The 16,597-nt window shown below is 42.7% G+C and overlaps 1 protein-coding gene across 1 annotated transcript in view; it reads left to right on the forward strand.

The window, feature by feature from the left end:
- The window catches only part of MANBA (mannosidase beta), a 119,602-nt gene extending 104,148 nt beyond the window's left edge, over positions 1-15,454 (forward strand). The window contains 4 exon segments of the mRNA NM_001285691.1: positions 1,398-1,542; positions 9,874-10,016; positions 10,871-11,128; positions 14,942-15,454. Of these exon segments, the coding sequence (NP_001272620.1) occupies positions 1,398-1,542; positions 9,874-10,016; positions 10,871-11,128; positions 14,942-15,166 (771 nt within the window). The 3' untranslated portion in view covers positions 15,167-15,454.

Here is a 16,597-nt window from a genome sequence, read left to right on the forward strand (position 1 = left end):
ATAAAGTTTTTTTTCCTACAGATTTTTTTTTAAACAAAGTATTAATAGTCACAAAGTGAAAGTGACAGTTGCTCAGTTGTGTCCGACTCTTTGTGACTCTATGGACTGTACAGTCCATGGAATTCTCCAGGCCAGAATACTGGAGTGGCTAGCCTTTCCCAACAGCCACAAACATGTTAGTAAAACTGCTCACTGCCTGAAACTTAGTATCTGACTACATAAAGCATTTGCTCCATTTTTTCTGTTTTGTTTTCTGTCATTGCCCCCACTATCAGTGGCAGAGAACTTTTACACCATCCTGTTTCCATGATTACCCATTGTTATGATAAACCGAACACCATGCTTCCCCCCAAACCTGCTGCTATGCTGCTATGTTGCTTCAGTCGTGTCCGACTCTGTGCGACCCCATAGACGGCAGCCCACCAGGCTCCCCCGTCCCTGGGATTCTCCAGGCAAGAACACTGGAGTGGGTTGCCATTTCCTTCTCCAGTGCATTAAAGTGAAAAGTGAAAGTGGAGTCGCTTAGTTGTGTCCGACTCTTAGCGACCCCGTGGACTGCAGCCCACCAGGCTCCTCCGTCCATGGGATCTTCCAGGTGAGAGTACTGGAGTGGGGTGCCATTGCCTTCTCCGCCCCCCAAACCGAGCCATTATAAATAAGAGCTTCTCACAGGGTTGGTCCCAGATCTAGTATAATAATGGTATATAGAATGCCAATTAAATTCCCCAATTTTTTCAAGCCTCTTATTTTCTCAGATCGAGACAGCCTACCTCAAACAAAAACACCTGTGTAGGTTTTGTGTTTGGCAATGGCTTAAGCTTCTCTTTTTGAATAATTTTTTTTAATCGAGTTGTAGTTGATTTACAATGTTGTGGGTATCTGCTGTATAGCACAGTCATTCAGTTATACATATATATGTTTTTTCATAGTTTGTTATGACTTATCACAGGACATTGAATATAGTTCCCTGTGCTATTGTTATTGCTGTGTTAGTTGCTCAGTTGTGTCCAACTCTTTGTGACTCTGTTGGACTGTAGCCTGCTGGGCTCCTCTGTCCATGGAATTCTCCAGGCAAGAATACTGACGTGGGTAGGTATTCCCTTCTCCAGCAGACCTTCATGACCCAGGGATTGAACTTGGGTCCCCTGCATTGCAAGCAGGTTTTTTACTGTCTGAGCAACCAGGGAAGCCCCCTGTGCTAGACAGTAGGGCTTTTTTGTTTTTAAATCCATTCTAAATGTAATCGTTTGCACCTACTAACTCCAAACTCCCAATTCAGCCCTACCCCCGCCCCTTGGCAGCCACAGGTCGGTTCTCTGTATCTGTGAGTCTGCTTCTGTTCCATAGATGAGTTCATTTGAAAACACCTGTGTTTTACCATTTTCCCCCTGAATCAGGTGATGCAGGCCCAGTGTGTCAAAACAGAAACTGAATTCTACCGTCGCAGTCGCAACGAAATAGTGGATGGAAAAGGGCACACCATGGGGGCGCTTTATTGGCAGCTGAATGACATCTGGCAGGCTCCTTCCTGGTCTTCTCTAGGTGAGTGTTTTAGCATTGTTTGTGTGTGAGAAAAGAAGCCAAACCTGTGGGGAGAGGCGCTGAGACAGCACAGAGCTGGAGGCGTCCAGTGAACCCAAGCAGGACTCCGTGGAGGAGAGGCTGTTCAGCTGCCAGCCTCTGACCTTCGGCCACCTCTCCCACCTTCACAATCTTTGGGGAGCCCAAGAGGCAGCCTCACTGTGAGTGCTGTTCTGTGCGGTCACAAAAGCAGGCAAACGAGGGGATAGATTTGTGCATGAACATCTCAGCCACGTGTGTGCATGCTCAGTTGCTTCAGTCATGTCCGACTCTGTATGGTGCTATAGATTGTAGCCTGCCAGGCTCCTCTGTCCGTGGGATTCTCCAGACAAGAATCCTGGAGTGGGTTGCCATGCCCTCCTCCAGGGGATCTTCCCTACCCAGGGATCGAACCCATGTCTCTTACATCTCCTGCATGGGCAGGTGGGTTCTTTACCATTAGTGCCTCCTGGGAAGCCCCACTCTCAGCCACGTGTCTTCTAATTGTTGCTTAGAATTTTGAATGGATTTAAGAGGACTTCCCAGGACAAAAGGAGATTGACATAAACACCTCTTCTTCTGTTTAGGAGAATTCAACTGTGGGAAAGTCTGACCCAGCTAAGTGTTAAAAATGTCCCTTTACTACTGATTTCCCTTCTAAGTTCACCTGATCATCTTTATTTTGCCCTGTTTGTCTCTTGAGGGGAAAGGGAGACGAGTCAGAAATACAAGTAGGAGGGGTTGTCAGTTGGACCTGTTTAGTTGAGCAACAGGTGAGATGGCTGACATGGTACTTGCAGTTTGAATTATTTCGTCTATTTTGGTGCATTAAAAAAATTAAGGCATAGTAATGAATCACCAGAGGTGATTGAAGCCAAGTTCAGTTAATGATATGAACAAAAGTTTTGGGTCGAAAATGAGGCAAAGTCATAAAATAAAAGGGTGGTTTCACTGGGTGAGGCTCTTGAGCCGTGAACGCAGATCATGGGGTTTCTTCCCCACATGTTTCAGTGAATGCTCATCGTTTCCTGCGGGGAACTGCAATCTTGGTCAGGTTTCCCAAATTAGCCTCTTTATCAACATCAACCAGAGAAAGGGTATTAAATGAGGATCGGGGTAGATCGGAGAAGGCAATGGCAAACCACTCCAGTACTCTCACCTGGAAAATTCCATGGACAGAGGAGCCTGGTGGGCTCCAGTCCATGGGGTCGCGAAGAGTCGGACACAACTGAGCGACTTCACTTTCACTTTTCACTTTCATGCCTTGGAGAAGGAAATGGCAACCCACTCCAGTGTTCTTGCCTGGAGAATCCCAGGGATGGGGGAGCCTGGTGGGCTGCCATTTATGGCGTCGTACAGAGTCGGACATGACTGAAGCGACTTAGCAGCAGCAGCAGCAGGGGTAGATGCTAGTGAAATAGCCTCTCTGGGATGCTTAAACTGGACAGAGAGATATTTTTCAGAGACAATAGGAGCCTGACCCTGCTTCATGTCTGTGAATGAGGTGGTGTCTTCTAAAGTTGAGTTCAGTTCAGGAAATGGGAGAGCTCGGGCTTATAACTCTTCCCTTAAATAACTCTGTGTTTTTCAAAAAGGGTATAAGAGTATGATCTTCAGTTCAGTTCAGTTGCTCAGTCGTGTCCGACTCTTTGAAACCCCATGAATTGCAGCACGCCAGGCCTCCCTGTCCATCACCAGCTTCCGGAGTTCACTCACACTCACGTCCATCAAGTCTGTAATTGCCATTGAACCATCTCATCCTCTGTCATCCCCTTTTCCTCCTGCTCCCAATCCCTCCCAGTCTTTTCCAATGAGTCAACTTTCACATGAGGTGGCCAAAGTACTGGAGTTTCAGCTTTAGCATCATTCCTTCCAAAGAACACCCAGGACTGATCTCCTTTAGAATGGGCCGGCTGGATCTCCTTGCAGTCCAAGGGACTCTCAAGAGTCTTCTCCAACACCACAGTTCAAAAGCATCAATTCTTTGACACTCAGCTTTCTTCACAGTCCAACTCTCACATCCATACATGACCACTGGAAAAACCATAGCCTTGACTAGATGGACCTTTGTTGGAAAAGTAATGTCTCTGCTTTTGAAAATGCTATCTAGGTTGGTCATAACTTTCCTTCCAAGGAGTAAGCGTCTTTTAATTTCATGGCTGCAGTCACCATCTGCACTGATTTTGGAGCCCAAAAAATAAAGTCTGACACTGTTTCCACTGTTTCTCCATCTATTTGCCATGAAGTGATGGGACCAGATGCCATGATCTTCGTTTTCTGAATGTTGAGCTTCAAGCCAACTTTTTCACTCTCCTCTTTCACTTTCATCAAGAGGCTTTTTAGCTCCTCTTCACTTTCTGCCATAAGGGTGGTGTCATCTGCATATCTGAGGTTACTGATATTTCTCCCATCAATCTTGATTTGTCTTTTGTGTTTCCATACAAATTTTAGGAATATTTGTTGTAGTTTTGTGAAATATGCCAGTAGTATTTTGCTACGATTGCATTGACTCTGTGGATTGCCTTGAGTAGATGGCCATTCTAACAGCATGAGTCCTGTCCATGAGCAGACTATCTCTGCATTTGTTTGTGTTGTCTGCAGTTGGCTTCATCAGTGTCTTATAGTTTTCTGGGTACAGGTCTTTCTCTCCTTAGATTTATTCCTGGGTATTTTAATCTTTTTGATGTGGCTTCCCTGATAGCTCAGATGGTAGAGAATCTGCCTCCAATGCAAGACACCCAGGTTCAATCCCTGGGCCAGGAAGATTCCCTGGAAAAGGGAATGGCAACGCACTCCAGTATTCTCTTCTGGAGAATCCCATGGCCAGACTATGGGGTCACAAAGAGTCAGACACAACTGGGCGACTAATACTTTCACTTTCGTTTTATTCTTTTTGATGTGAAGGTAGATGGGGTTGCATCCTTAATTTCTCTCTTGTAGTTTGTTGTTGGTATATAGAAATTCAACAAATTTCTGTAGGTCAGTTTTGTATTCTGCATCGTTACCAAGGTCATTGATGAGCTCTACTAGATTTTAATAGTGTCTTTAGGATTTTCTTAATCACGTCATCTGCAAACAGTCACAGTTTTCCTTCCTTTCCAGTTTGAATTCTTTTTCTTTTTGTCTGCTGTGGCTAGAACTTTCAGTATTGTGTTGAATAAAACTGGGCATCCTTGTCTTGTTGATCTTAGAGGAGGTGCTTTGAGTTTTTCACTGCTGAGTATGGTGTTAGCTGTCTGCTTATATATAGCCTTTGTTATGTTGAAGCATGTTCCCTCTGCACCCACTTTGTGAAGTTGTTTCTTTTTGTTTTAATCATAAGTGGATGTTGAATTGTTTCAGAAACTTTTCTGCATACATGGAGATGATCATAAGGTTTTTCCCCTGGTTTTGGAATCACGTTGATGCTGGCCACATGGATGAGTTCAGAAGGATTCCTCCTTCTTTCATTTTCTGGAAGAAAATGAGAAGGATTTGTATTAATTTTTCTTTGAGTATTTGGTAGAATTCACCAGTGAAGCCATCTGGTCCTGGACTTTTGTTTTTTGGAGGTTTTTGGTTATTGATTCAGTCTCCTTAGAAGTAATTGATCTGTTCAGGTTTTTTTTTTTTTTTAGTCTTTTCATAGTTCAGTCTTGGAAGGTTATATGTTTCCAGGAATTTATCCATTTCTTCTAGCTTGTCCAATTTGTTGGTGTAGAGTTGTTCATACTAGTCTCTTATGCTTTGTAATTCTTTAGTTTTAGTTGTAGTGTCTCTTTCATTTCTGACTTTATTGATTAGACCTCTTTTTTTGATGATAAGTCTGGCTGTAATTTTATCAATTTTGTTTATCTTTTCAGAGAACCAGATCTTGGTTTCCTTGATCATTTCTATTTTCTAAAGTCTCTATTACATTTTTCCCTCTACTAAGTTTGGGGTTTGTTTGCTGTTCTTTTTTTTTTTAAATATTTATTTATTACTTTGGTTACTCTGGGTCTTAATTGAGGCAAGTGGGATCTAGTTCCCAGTCCAGGGATTGAACCTGGGCTTCCTGCATTGGAAGCACAGAGTCTTAGCCACTGGACCACCAGGGAAGTCCCTGCTATTCTTTTTCTAAGTTCCTTTAGGTGTAGGGTCAGGTTGTTTATTTGCAATTTTTGTTTTCTAAGCTAAGTTTGTGTCACTAAAATTTCCCTCTTAGAACTGCTTTCGCTGCATCCAATGGATTTTGGGTCATTGTGTTTTTGTTCTCATTTGTTTCCAAGTATTTTGATGATCCTTTAAGTTTCTTTGGTGACCCATTGGTTGTTTAGTAATATGTTGCTTAGCTTCCATGTTCGTGTTTTTTGCAGTTTTTTTTTTTCCCCTTGTGGTTGGGTTCTAAGAGTCTGGTAGGATTGTGGTTGAAAAACATGCTTGATATGGTTTCATTTTTCTTAAATTTATTGACTATTGTTTTGTGGTACATCATGTGGTTCATCCTAGAAAATGTTCCTTGTACATTTGTATCAAATATGTATTCTGCTGATTTGGATGGAATATTCTGTATCCGTCCATTTGATCTAATGTGTTTCCTGACTGATTTTCTATCTGGATGATCTGTCCACTGATATGAGTGGGGTGTTAAATTCCCCTACTCTTACTATGTTACTGTCAATTTCTCCCTTTATGTCTGTTAATATTTGCTTTATGTATATAGCACTCTTTTATATATAGGTGCATATCCTTTTACAGTTTTTACATATTTTTAGATTTATCCCTTAATCATTATATCACATCCTTCTTTGTCAGTTATCACGTCTTTGTTTTAATGTCTATCTGGTCCGATATATTAATAAATATTGTTGTCCTGGCTTTTTCTGATTTATATTTGCATGGAATACGTTTTTTCAATCCCCTCACTTTCAGTTCTGTGTATGTCTTTAGATCTGAAGTGTGTCTCCTAGAGGTAGCATATATATGGGTTTTGTTTTTGTGTCCATTCAGCCACTCTGCATCTTTTGATTGGAGCATTTAGTCCATTAACATTTAATTACTGATAGGTATGTACTTCTATTTTGTTCATTGTTTGAGGGTTATTTTTGTAGTTCATTTTAGTTCCTGTCCTCTTCCCTTCCCTGTTGATTTTATGACTATCTTTAGTTATGTTTGGATTCCCTTATTTTTGATGTTTATCAATTGTAGATTTCTGGTTTGTGATTACCATGCAGCTTATATATAGCAATCTACATATAGTGTAATGCAGTTTATGTGATTATTTTAAGTTGATGATCTCTTAATTTCAAACATTTTTAACAACCTGCATTTTTACTCCCCCACATTGTCATGATTATTGTTTTTAGTTTCATATTTTGCATCTTTTTGTGTATCTCTTAACTAATTATGGCTATAGATGATTTTTACTGCTTTTCTCTTTTAACTTTCCTGATAGCTTTGAAAATGGTTGATTTACTACCTAATATTTGCTTTTATTAATGAGCTTTTTCCTTTCATAATTTTCATGTTTCTATTTGTAGCCTTTTCTTTTTCACTTAGAGAAATCCCTTTACCATTTCTTATGAAGCTGGTTTGCTGGTGTTCAACTCCTTTTAGCTTTTGCTTCTCTGCAAACCTTGGGGCTTCTTTATCAAATCTGAATGACAGTCTTGCTGAGTAGAGTATTCTTGTTTGTAGGTTTTCCCCTTTCATCACTTAAAATTTATTGTACACTCCTATCTGGCCTGCAGAGCTGCTGGAAGTCAGTTGATGGCCTCACTGGAGTTCCTTTGTATATACCTTGTTGTTTTCCCCTTGTTTTTTAATATTCCTTCTTTAACTTTAATTTTTGCCATTTTAATTACAGTGTATCTTGGTGTGGACCTCTATGGGTTGATCCTATCTATGTTCCAGGACCTAATGTCTATATCTCTTCCCAAGTTAAGGAAATTTTCAACTATTGGGTCTTCAAATACATTCTCTGTCTGTTTCTCTCTTCTTCTGGGACCATATAATGTGAATATTCGTGCCCTTGATGTTGTACCAGAGATCTCTTAAACTCTATTTTCTTTTTAATCTTTTTTTTTCTGTTTAGCTTCAGTGATTTCCTCTACTCTGTTTTCCATCTCCCTGATCCATTCGTCTGTACCATTTAATCTACTGTTGATTTCTTCTAGTGTGTTTTTCATTTCAGTTGTATTTTTCGTCTCTGCTTAGTTCTTCATATCTTCTAACTCTGTGTTAAACTTCTCACCGTGTTCATCCATTCTTCTCCCATATTCTTTGATCATCGTTGTGATCATTACCCTGAACTCTTTCTCCAGTAGTTTGCCTATCTGTGCTTCAGTTGGTTCTTCTTCTGGGGTTTTATCTCCTTCCTTTTTTTGAAACATGTTCCTCGGTTACCTCCTTTTGCCTAACTGGCTCTTTTTATTTCTCTGCATCTGGTGGGTTGGTTACATTTCCTGACCTTGGAGAGGTGGCCTTTTGTAGGAGATATGCTGTGTGTCCCAGCAGCTCACTGCTCTCTGGTCATTGGTGCTATATGCTCTAGGGGTACCCCTATGTGGGATGCATGGGTCCTTCTGTGTGGTGGACCCACTACTGTCGTGGTCTGATAGACGTGGCTGGCCCTTGGCCCAGTTGGTTGCCAGGCCCTGCCCTGTGCTTGTTGCTGGCTGCAGAACCCTGGAGGATCCTGCACTACTGCTTGCTCACGAATGATCAGAGCCGGCTTCTCAGGCGAGTGGTTACAGGGCTGGGGCTCATGGGTCTAGTCTTCACCTACTGGTATCTGGAGCCAGTTCCTAATATGGCTGGCACAGGTTCTAGGGTATCCTAAATGGGCCAGCACCAGCTGACCCACCAGCTAACTGAAGGGGGCTGGGTCCCAGGGCAGCTGGCTGAGGACTCTAAGGTTTCTCAGAGCTGCTTTGGTCTGCTCTTGGGCTGGTGCCAGTCTGCTGTGTTGGTTATGTCCCAGCAAGGTAGGCTGCAGGGCTGCAGTGGTACCGGGGCTGGTGTCTGCCCCTTGCTGGGTGAAGTTGGGACCAGTAGGTGATGCCAAGGCCCAGAATATTTGGGGGCTGGTTCTGGCTGGCTTGTGGCTGGAACGTGGGTCTCCAGATTTCTGGCTGCATGTCCCTGGGGGGCTAGTGCTTGTACACTGCTGATAGCACTGGGGCCTGAGCCCTCTGGTGAACAGGACTGTGACCTTAGGAGCCTTGGGCCCAGGAGGTCTTCAGGCAGCCTGTCTGCCTTAGGATGAGGCTGTGTCCTTGTCCAGCCAGTGGCTTGGCCTGAGGTGTCCCAGCACTGGTGCAGACAGGTTAGTGGGTGGGGCTGGATCCTGGTGCTAATTCTCTAGAAGGAGGATTCCAAAATGGCACTTGCCAGTGTCTTTGTCTCCAAGGTGAGTCCAGTTGCTTCTTGCCTCTTCAGGAGACCCTCCAAGATCAGCAAATGAGTCTGACCTGGGCTCTTTTCAAATGACTGCTTCTGCCCTGGGTCCCAGAGGGTGTGAAATTTTGTGTGTGCCCTCTAAGAGTGGTGTCTCTGTTTCCCCCAACCCTCTGTGACTCCTGAAATTAATCCCTGCAGGCCTTCAAAGCCAAGCTTTCCAGGCACTTGTCTTCCCAGGGCAGGACCCATGGGCTGGGGAGCGCTATGGGGGACTCAGACTCCTTGAGGAGCAAGTGTAGTTATTCTTACATTTGTGGTTCGCCCACCCCTGAGGTGTGGGTCTTGACTACGTAACTTATGCCCTCCTGCGCATCTTATGGTCCCTTCTTATATCTTTAGTGGTCGATGATCTCTTCCGCTAGATTTTGTCTTTCTCATAAAGAGTTGCGCTCTAAATAGCTATGATTGTAGTGTGCTCACGGGAGGAGGTGAGCACAGGGTCTTCCTACTCCACCGTCTTGTCCAGCCTCTCCAATAGTATGTCCTCGAAGTAATTCTTATAAATGAAGAGTTGTAACAGATGTTCACTGCCAATGCTCCTGATTCCCTTTTTCATGTGTAAGTAGGAAAAAGGAACGTTGGCGCCGTGATCTCCTGGAAGCAGAACTGCAAATGAGCAAGTGCCAGCCAGGAATCACGTGTGTGACTTAACTGCTTGAGCTTCCATTTCCTCATTGGAAGGGTGTGATGGTAATGGCTGCCTCCTCCAGATTTGAGGCTGACATGAGGGGATGTCCAAAATGCTCCCTGTGCTCCACAAAACGGGTTTTTTCTGCTGTCAGCTTTCTTCCACGCTCAATGCCCAGAATGTGACAGGTCACACGCCTGGGCCATGTGGACATGACTCTCACTGCTTGACCCTGCCCGTCTCCTAACCCACCTGATTATTTTTAGAGTATGGAGGAAAGTGGAAAATGCTTCATTACTTTGCTCGGCGTTTCTTCGCCCCACTGTTACCTGTGGGTTTTGAGGATAAAGATGTGCTTTTCATCTATGGCGTGTCAGACCTCCCCTCAGACCATCAGATGATGCTCACTGTAAGTTGCTTGGACTTTTTTTTCTTTCTGTGGTAGAGGGAGAATTTTAGATTGTTTTCGTTATTTGGTTCTGTTATTTTTGGAAAAAAGAGAAATTTGTTTCAAAGTGTTTCTAATGTCTGTAACAGAAAATGGGCTGTTTTTAAAATCTGAAAATCTATATTCAGGACAAAATCCTGCTGTTTAATCTATGACCTTAATGTCTTGGTTCAGTTTTCTCATCTGTAAAATGACACCAAGGTGCCTTTTTAGAGGATTTCTGTGGATAGTGAATACAATAATTAGATGAGTGTGAATTGTAAACTGTAAAATGACACTTAAATCAAAGATTATTTATAATCATGAGAAGCTGGAAAAAGCCTAAACTTTATAAAAAGAAATCATTTAAAACAGTATATTTAAGTGGAAATCAGTAAAATTATACAAAATGTGTATGTGGGAAGGTGAAGTTGTATTTGAAACAAAGTTAGGTAAAAAGAGAGGATAGAAACTTGAAGTCTTAGGTGGCTACTATCGAGAGGACACTGAGAATAGGTCAAGTTTTTGGAATAATTACAATGTCTGAGCTCCTATGCCTTCCATAGATTATTTAATTCTCACAACCGCCGGTGAAGTTACTGCTTTTTATTATTTGTTGTTCTCACTTTATGTATAAAGAAATGGATACTTTGAGCAGTTGAATTCACATCTTAGTTACATAACTAGTACTTGGCAGAGCTGAGGTTAAACTCAGGTTTCACAGTCTCTTAATCAGTTCTGCTCTTGTGACTTCCCTCTATTATTACTACTCTTATTCTCTAAAAAAAAGTTAGGAACTAAAAATGTCTGGTTTTCCTCTGTCTTGTTCTCCCCAGGTGAGAGTCCACACTTGGAGTTCCCTGGAGCTCGTATGCTCTGAGCTGACGAACCCTTTTGTGATGAAAGCTGGGGAGTCTGTTGTCCTCTATAGTAAGCCAGTGCCTGAGTTGTTAAAAGGATGTCCCGGATGTACGCGACAAAGCTGTGTGGTTTCCTTTTACCTGTCAACTGACGGGGAACTCTTGAGCCCAATCAACTATCACTTCCTGTCCTCACTGAAGAATGCCAAGGGGCTCCACAAGGCAAATATCACTGTAAGCACCAGTGGTCTGGGGTTGCTGTGGCTTTGAGGGCTGTCCTGCTGTTTTGCAAAATTTCCCCTTGGTAACTGAGTTTATTTGGGACCTGGGGAAGATTGATTCCCCTTCCCACTGGAAACAAAGAGCAAATAATTGTTTTTCAGATTCAGCATTTGTCAAAGTTAACGATGCCTGTGACACCGGTGGTTCCATCACCTCTCCTTGTCAGGCTGGTTCAGCGGAGGGCGGGGCAGCAGGGTCCTCCCTAGACTGCTCCTGAGCTGGGTTCCAGGCTCTGACCTGGGCGCTTTACTGCACCAGCCCTGAAGTATTACCACCTGCACTTGTAAGTGAGAAAGCCCGTTTGGGGGCTTCTCAAGGGGCTCAGTGGTAAAGAATCTGCCTGCCGAGGCAGGAGGTACAAGAGACATGGGTTTGATGCCTGAGTCGGGAATATCCCCTGTAGAAGGAAATGGCAACCCACTCCAGTATTCTTGCCTGAAGAATCCCATGAACAGAGGAGCCTGGCAGGCTACACTCCATGGGATCACAGAGAGTTGAACATGACTGGGCACGCATTCACTAGCCTGTGCAGTGGGCCCAAGTAACTGTTCAGTCTGTAGCCAGGCAGTGGCAGAGCCCAGTAAAAGCACTCTTTTTTTTTTTTTTAATTTAACAAATGATTTCTTCTCTCTCTTTTTTTAACTTTCTATTTTATATTGGAGTACAGTTGATTAAAAATGTGTGATAGCTTTGACACTTTCACTTAATACTTTTTAAATTTTAGCTGTTTATTTATTCATCCTTTGGCTGGTCTGGGTCTTTGTTTCTGCATGGGCTTTTCTGTAGTTGCAGCAAGTGGGGTCTGGTCGCTCCAGTGAGAGGCTCTCACATCGCAACCAGAGAGTAGCCGCTGCTTATAATTTACACTAGGGCACACGCATTCTGTTGTGTGTTCTATGGGTTTTGACAAATGTACAGTGACATGTGGGCCTCAGTGGTAAAGAATCCATCTGCCACGCCGGAGACATGGGTTTGATCCCTGGGTCAGGAAGATTCCCTGGAGAGGGAAATGGCAACCCACTCTTCCTCACAACTGAGTGGCTAAATGACAGTGACATGTAACAACTGTTATGGTATCATACAGAGTACTTTCACTGCTCGACAGTCCACTGCTTTCTGCCTCCTTTATCTTTGCTTGTGCCCAGTCCCTCAGTCGTGTCTGACTCTTTGCAACCCCACCAGGCTCCTCTGTCCGTGGGATTCTCCAGGCAAGAATACTGGAGTGGGTTGCCATTCCCTTCTCCAGGAGATCTTCCCGACCCAGGGATCCAACCCATGTCTCCTGCATTGGCGGGGAGGTTCTTTACTGCTGAGCCACCTGGAAAGCCTTCCTTTATCTTTCCCTCCCCTCAGTCCCTAGGAAACACTGATCTTTTGGCAGTTTACATATTTTTATTTTTTCCAGAATGTCATATCGTTGGAACCATACAGTATGTAGTTCTTTCAGATTGGCTGATTTTTTATTTAATAACATGCATTTAAATCTTCTCCGTGTGTTTTTTTTTTACTTTTAAATTTTATATTCGAGTATACCTGATTAACAATGTTGTAATGGTTTCAGGTGGACAGCAAAGGGACTCAGCCATACTAAAAGCACCTTAAATTTTGCATTTTTAAGGAGAGTCTATAAATGTAAAAAACTTTCACTCTCCAGTCTGATTTATTACTTTCAAGTTGCTTAATCACCAGATCTCTTTATCATTGTCAAGAAAAAAAAAAAAAAGGATGATCAGGATAGGCTGTGTTGTAAAAATTGTGTAGCCAGAAAATATGGAATCTATCTAGTTGATTGAAAACCTTTCCTTCCTTCCCCCACCCCCACATGGTGATTGAAAATATTTCTAGAAAGTTTCATTCTCTATTTTTAACCAATTATAAGTTTATTTTAGACTTCATCGAAAAGACTTGAGAGGATTTTTTTACATTTGGTTTAGAAATATCAAAACTCAGTCCTTGAAATGAAAACATAGCTTCCTGCCTAGTTAACAGTAAAATGTTCCCTTAATGAAATCTAACTTATTTGTAGAGCAGATATGAAGGAAATGATATACATTTACATGGCTTCTTTCCAGAAAAAGTACAAAACTATTACTGGACAATTTTGTAGTCTCTAGACAAGATTTTGAAATCTTCTTTTCTCATCTAGGTCTCCATTACCTTGAGACAGCTGGGAGTGGGAAAGGAGCAGGCCTTCTTTCTCTGTCCTATCTCAGTTGTATTTCAGTGATACTTCACATCCTAAAGGGATCCTTATTACATCCTAAAGAGATGTAATAACAGTAGCAACGATAATAGTAATGATAGTTCACATTGTCACAGGGTTAACATAGCCAGGCATTAACTCTATCCCCTAGGGCATCTCCAGGGACCTTGAGCCAGAGGATAAGCTTGAGCTCCGTGCTCTGCTGTCAGGTAATGCAGAAGTGAGATTTCCAATTAGAAGAAGGCACCAACAAGAGTGAGTGGGTGCCAATGTCCCTTCTGGCCTTGGCCTTGAAACAGAGTAGGTGAGGCCGTCCTGCAGCCTTGGTAGCGGCTAGGGCCAGCCACGTGAACTGTGTGCCTGTGACTGCTTTGGGGTCTTCATTGGAATGAGTGAGCAACATGATTTGGGAATTTGACACCATCACTACTTTGGTAGAAGCAAGAAAAGAAACTTAAAGTGTATTAGGTCGCTCTCTCTAAATTTCTTGTTTCTACTAAAGTAGTGATGGTGGGGGTGATAGAGTCGTTAAGTCACATCCGACTCTTTGTCACCCCATGGACTATAGCCCTCCAGGTTCCTCTGTCCATGGGGATTCTCCAGGCAAGAATACTGGAGTCAGTTGCCATCTTCTTCTCCAGGGGATCTTCCCGACCCAGGCATGGAACCCAGGTCTCCTGCACTGCAGACAGATTCTTTACTGGCTAAGGCTCTAGGGAAGCCCTACCAATGTGGGATTTCTTGTTGATAATGCAGAGCCCTGAGTGCTGTAGCAGGCTAAGTTATATATAGTAAAATTTGCCCTCTGTCACACGTCGCCTATAATGTCAAGCCCATGGCGTGGCATGTATGCATGTTGAAGAGTTCTGTTTGTGACCAATGCATGGCCTGATTACCAGGCACTCAGCTGTGTACTCCCAGTGAGAGAGGCTCACAAACCCCACCTTCCAGGGGGCAGCTGTCCTCACTCTCAGCCTGTGCCAAGAGGCTGATGGGTGACAAGACTTACGCTGCACTCTCTTTTGCCATACTTTGTGGGATTCACACATGTTTGAGGTGCTAATAAAGTGACTTTACCCACAATGCATTGAGAGCACCAGCTCTTGTGGGATAGCTTCTGGAGATGCCTGGCTGGCTGCTGTCTGGACCACAGGGTCTCCTCATAAGACCAAAAGGTGGTTGCCAGGGCTGTGCTCCACAGTCAGCTCTGGACAGATCCGGAGCAAGTCATTAAAATCACCAGTCCTGCTGAAGAAATGTGCCTTTCTTGATGAGACCCTGAGGAAAAGATACACAGCTACAAAGCTCTGAGCTTCCTGTGAAATATTCTTCTGAATCTTAGGAGATCACATATTTCTACCCTGATTTGAGATTACAATTTGGTGATTTTCCACAGCCTTCAGTAAATTTCCATGTATTTTTTTTTAGCATCTGACACAGTGCATGGAATATATGACTTTAGCAGTAATAGAACCAAAGTTGAAGGCAGTACACTCTGTGTTAGCCACGTAGAACAGAGAGCTCTTCTCTCCATCTTCACTTCATTTATCTTTTTCTTTCAGGCCACCATCTCGCAGCAAGGGAACACATTTGTTTTTGATCTGAAAACCTCAGCTGTCGCTCCCTTTGTTTGGTTGGATGTAGGAAGCATCCCAGGGAGATTCAGTGACAATGGTTTCCTCATGACTGAGAAGACACGGACTGTATTCTTTTACCCTTGGAAACCCACCAGCAAGAGTGAATTGGAGCAATCTTTTCATGTGACTTCACTGGCTGATACTTACTGAGGGAATCCAGGTTGTATTTTCGAGAGCTGAAGGCAACTAGAAACAAATTGAAGAAGCCAGGAAATGCATCTGCTTGCTGTCAGGTGTCTAGTTAGCCACTTGGTTCTCCCAGGGAAGGCTGTGTATATTCAGGAGATGTCCTCAACAAAGCTGTGCCTGGGTGCTGTTCCGTCTGCACCAGGGCTCTGTCTTTAGCTCTTCCTTTTGGACCTTTTGCACCACATGAATCAGTTCTAACCCAACCCAACTGTCTCTCCTACCCCCAAAGGAGGTCCTGTCTACATGCAGTCCTTTAAGGGAATCACAGGAACATGACCAGGTAGCCCTTTAAGAGAATTACAGGTATACTCCCAGGTAGCCCTTAAAGGAATCACAGTAATGACCATTGTGGTATCTGTGGAATCATATGTGGAAGGTTGTGAGGGCATGTAGGCCCCTCGGGTTAGCTTTGAGAAATAACCAAACGATTGAAATGAAACTGCTTTGTCATTTCCAGAGGAAACAGAGATTCAGATGTTGCAACAGAAAGAGATGTCTGGATGGTAGCCATATTGGTTGTTGACGCTGGAAGGTTTGGTGGGATTGACTGTTGCCATTCGATTACTTTTTGAGTAAGAGTCTTTTTTCATTTGTGAGTTTTTTTTTAATAAAATATTTGTTTTAACAATAATAATTTATTTTTTCAAAGGCAATTAGTGATTCTTCTTTGGGGAAAAAAAACTCGCATTGAAATGGACATCACCTTGATCACGTTGGAAACTTTTGGGTGTCCTGACATAAGTGGTCACCTGTATTAAGTATGGGCCTCAGATTTGGTTAAGTCCAGTGAACTTTCCAGTTCAAGGCTATGGCTTGATTTGCATGTGATGAGCCTGGCAACAAAGTGGTATTGCCTTTAACTTGAGATTGAACCATTTTAAAAAACACTGATTAATTATAATTGCTTATGAAATCATTTTGTTCTCATCATCCTGTTTATAAAATTACATTGATAGTGAAGCAAGGGGCACAATGTTAATAAGTAGTCAATTTGAGTAAAGGTGTATAGGAATTTTTTTGTTCTGCTTTTGCAACTTTTCTGTAAATTTGAAATATATAAAAATTTTAAATTATATAAATTGCATTGACAATTTGGTGTTCCGTCTGTGACTTATTTCCCCATTCCATGAACACTCAGTTGTGCCCAGTATCATGCAAGGCATTGATTTCCATTTAGCTCTGGTCAGAGTTTTAGTCCACTTGATAAACTGGGAGAGTTTAAAGAATCTAGACCAGGATATTTGAAGGGTCTTCTAGAAGAAGAATCAAGTAATTGGTTATGGAATTTACTGGAGGTGAGAGTTTGGCTTTAGAATCAAGACTAAATAGGTAATATTTTGGTTTTAAAGCTAAGAAACTTTTGGCTATGGTTCAGAGACTAAGAAGAAAATA

The sequence above is a fragment of the Capra hircus genome, chromosome 6, assembly GCF_001704415.2.
Source record: "Capra hircus breed San Clemente chromosome 6, ASM170441v1, whole genome shotgun sequence".
Lineage (NCBI taxonomy): Eukaryota > Metazoa > Chordata > Mammalia > Artiodactyla > Bovidae > Capra > Capra hircus.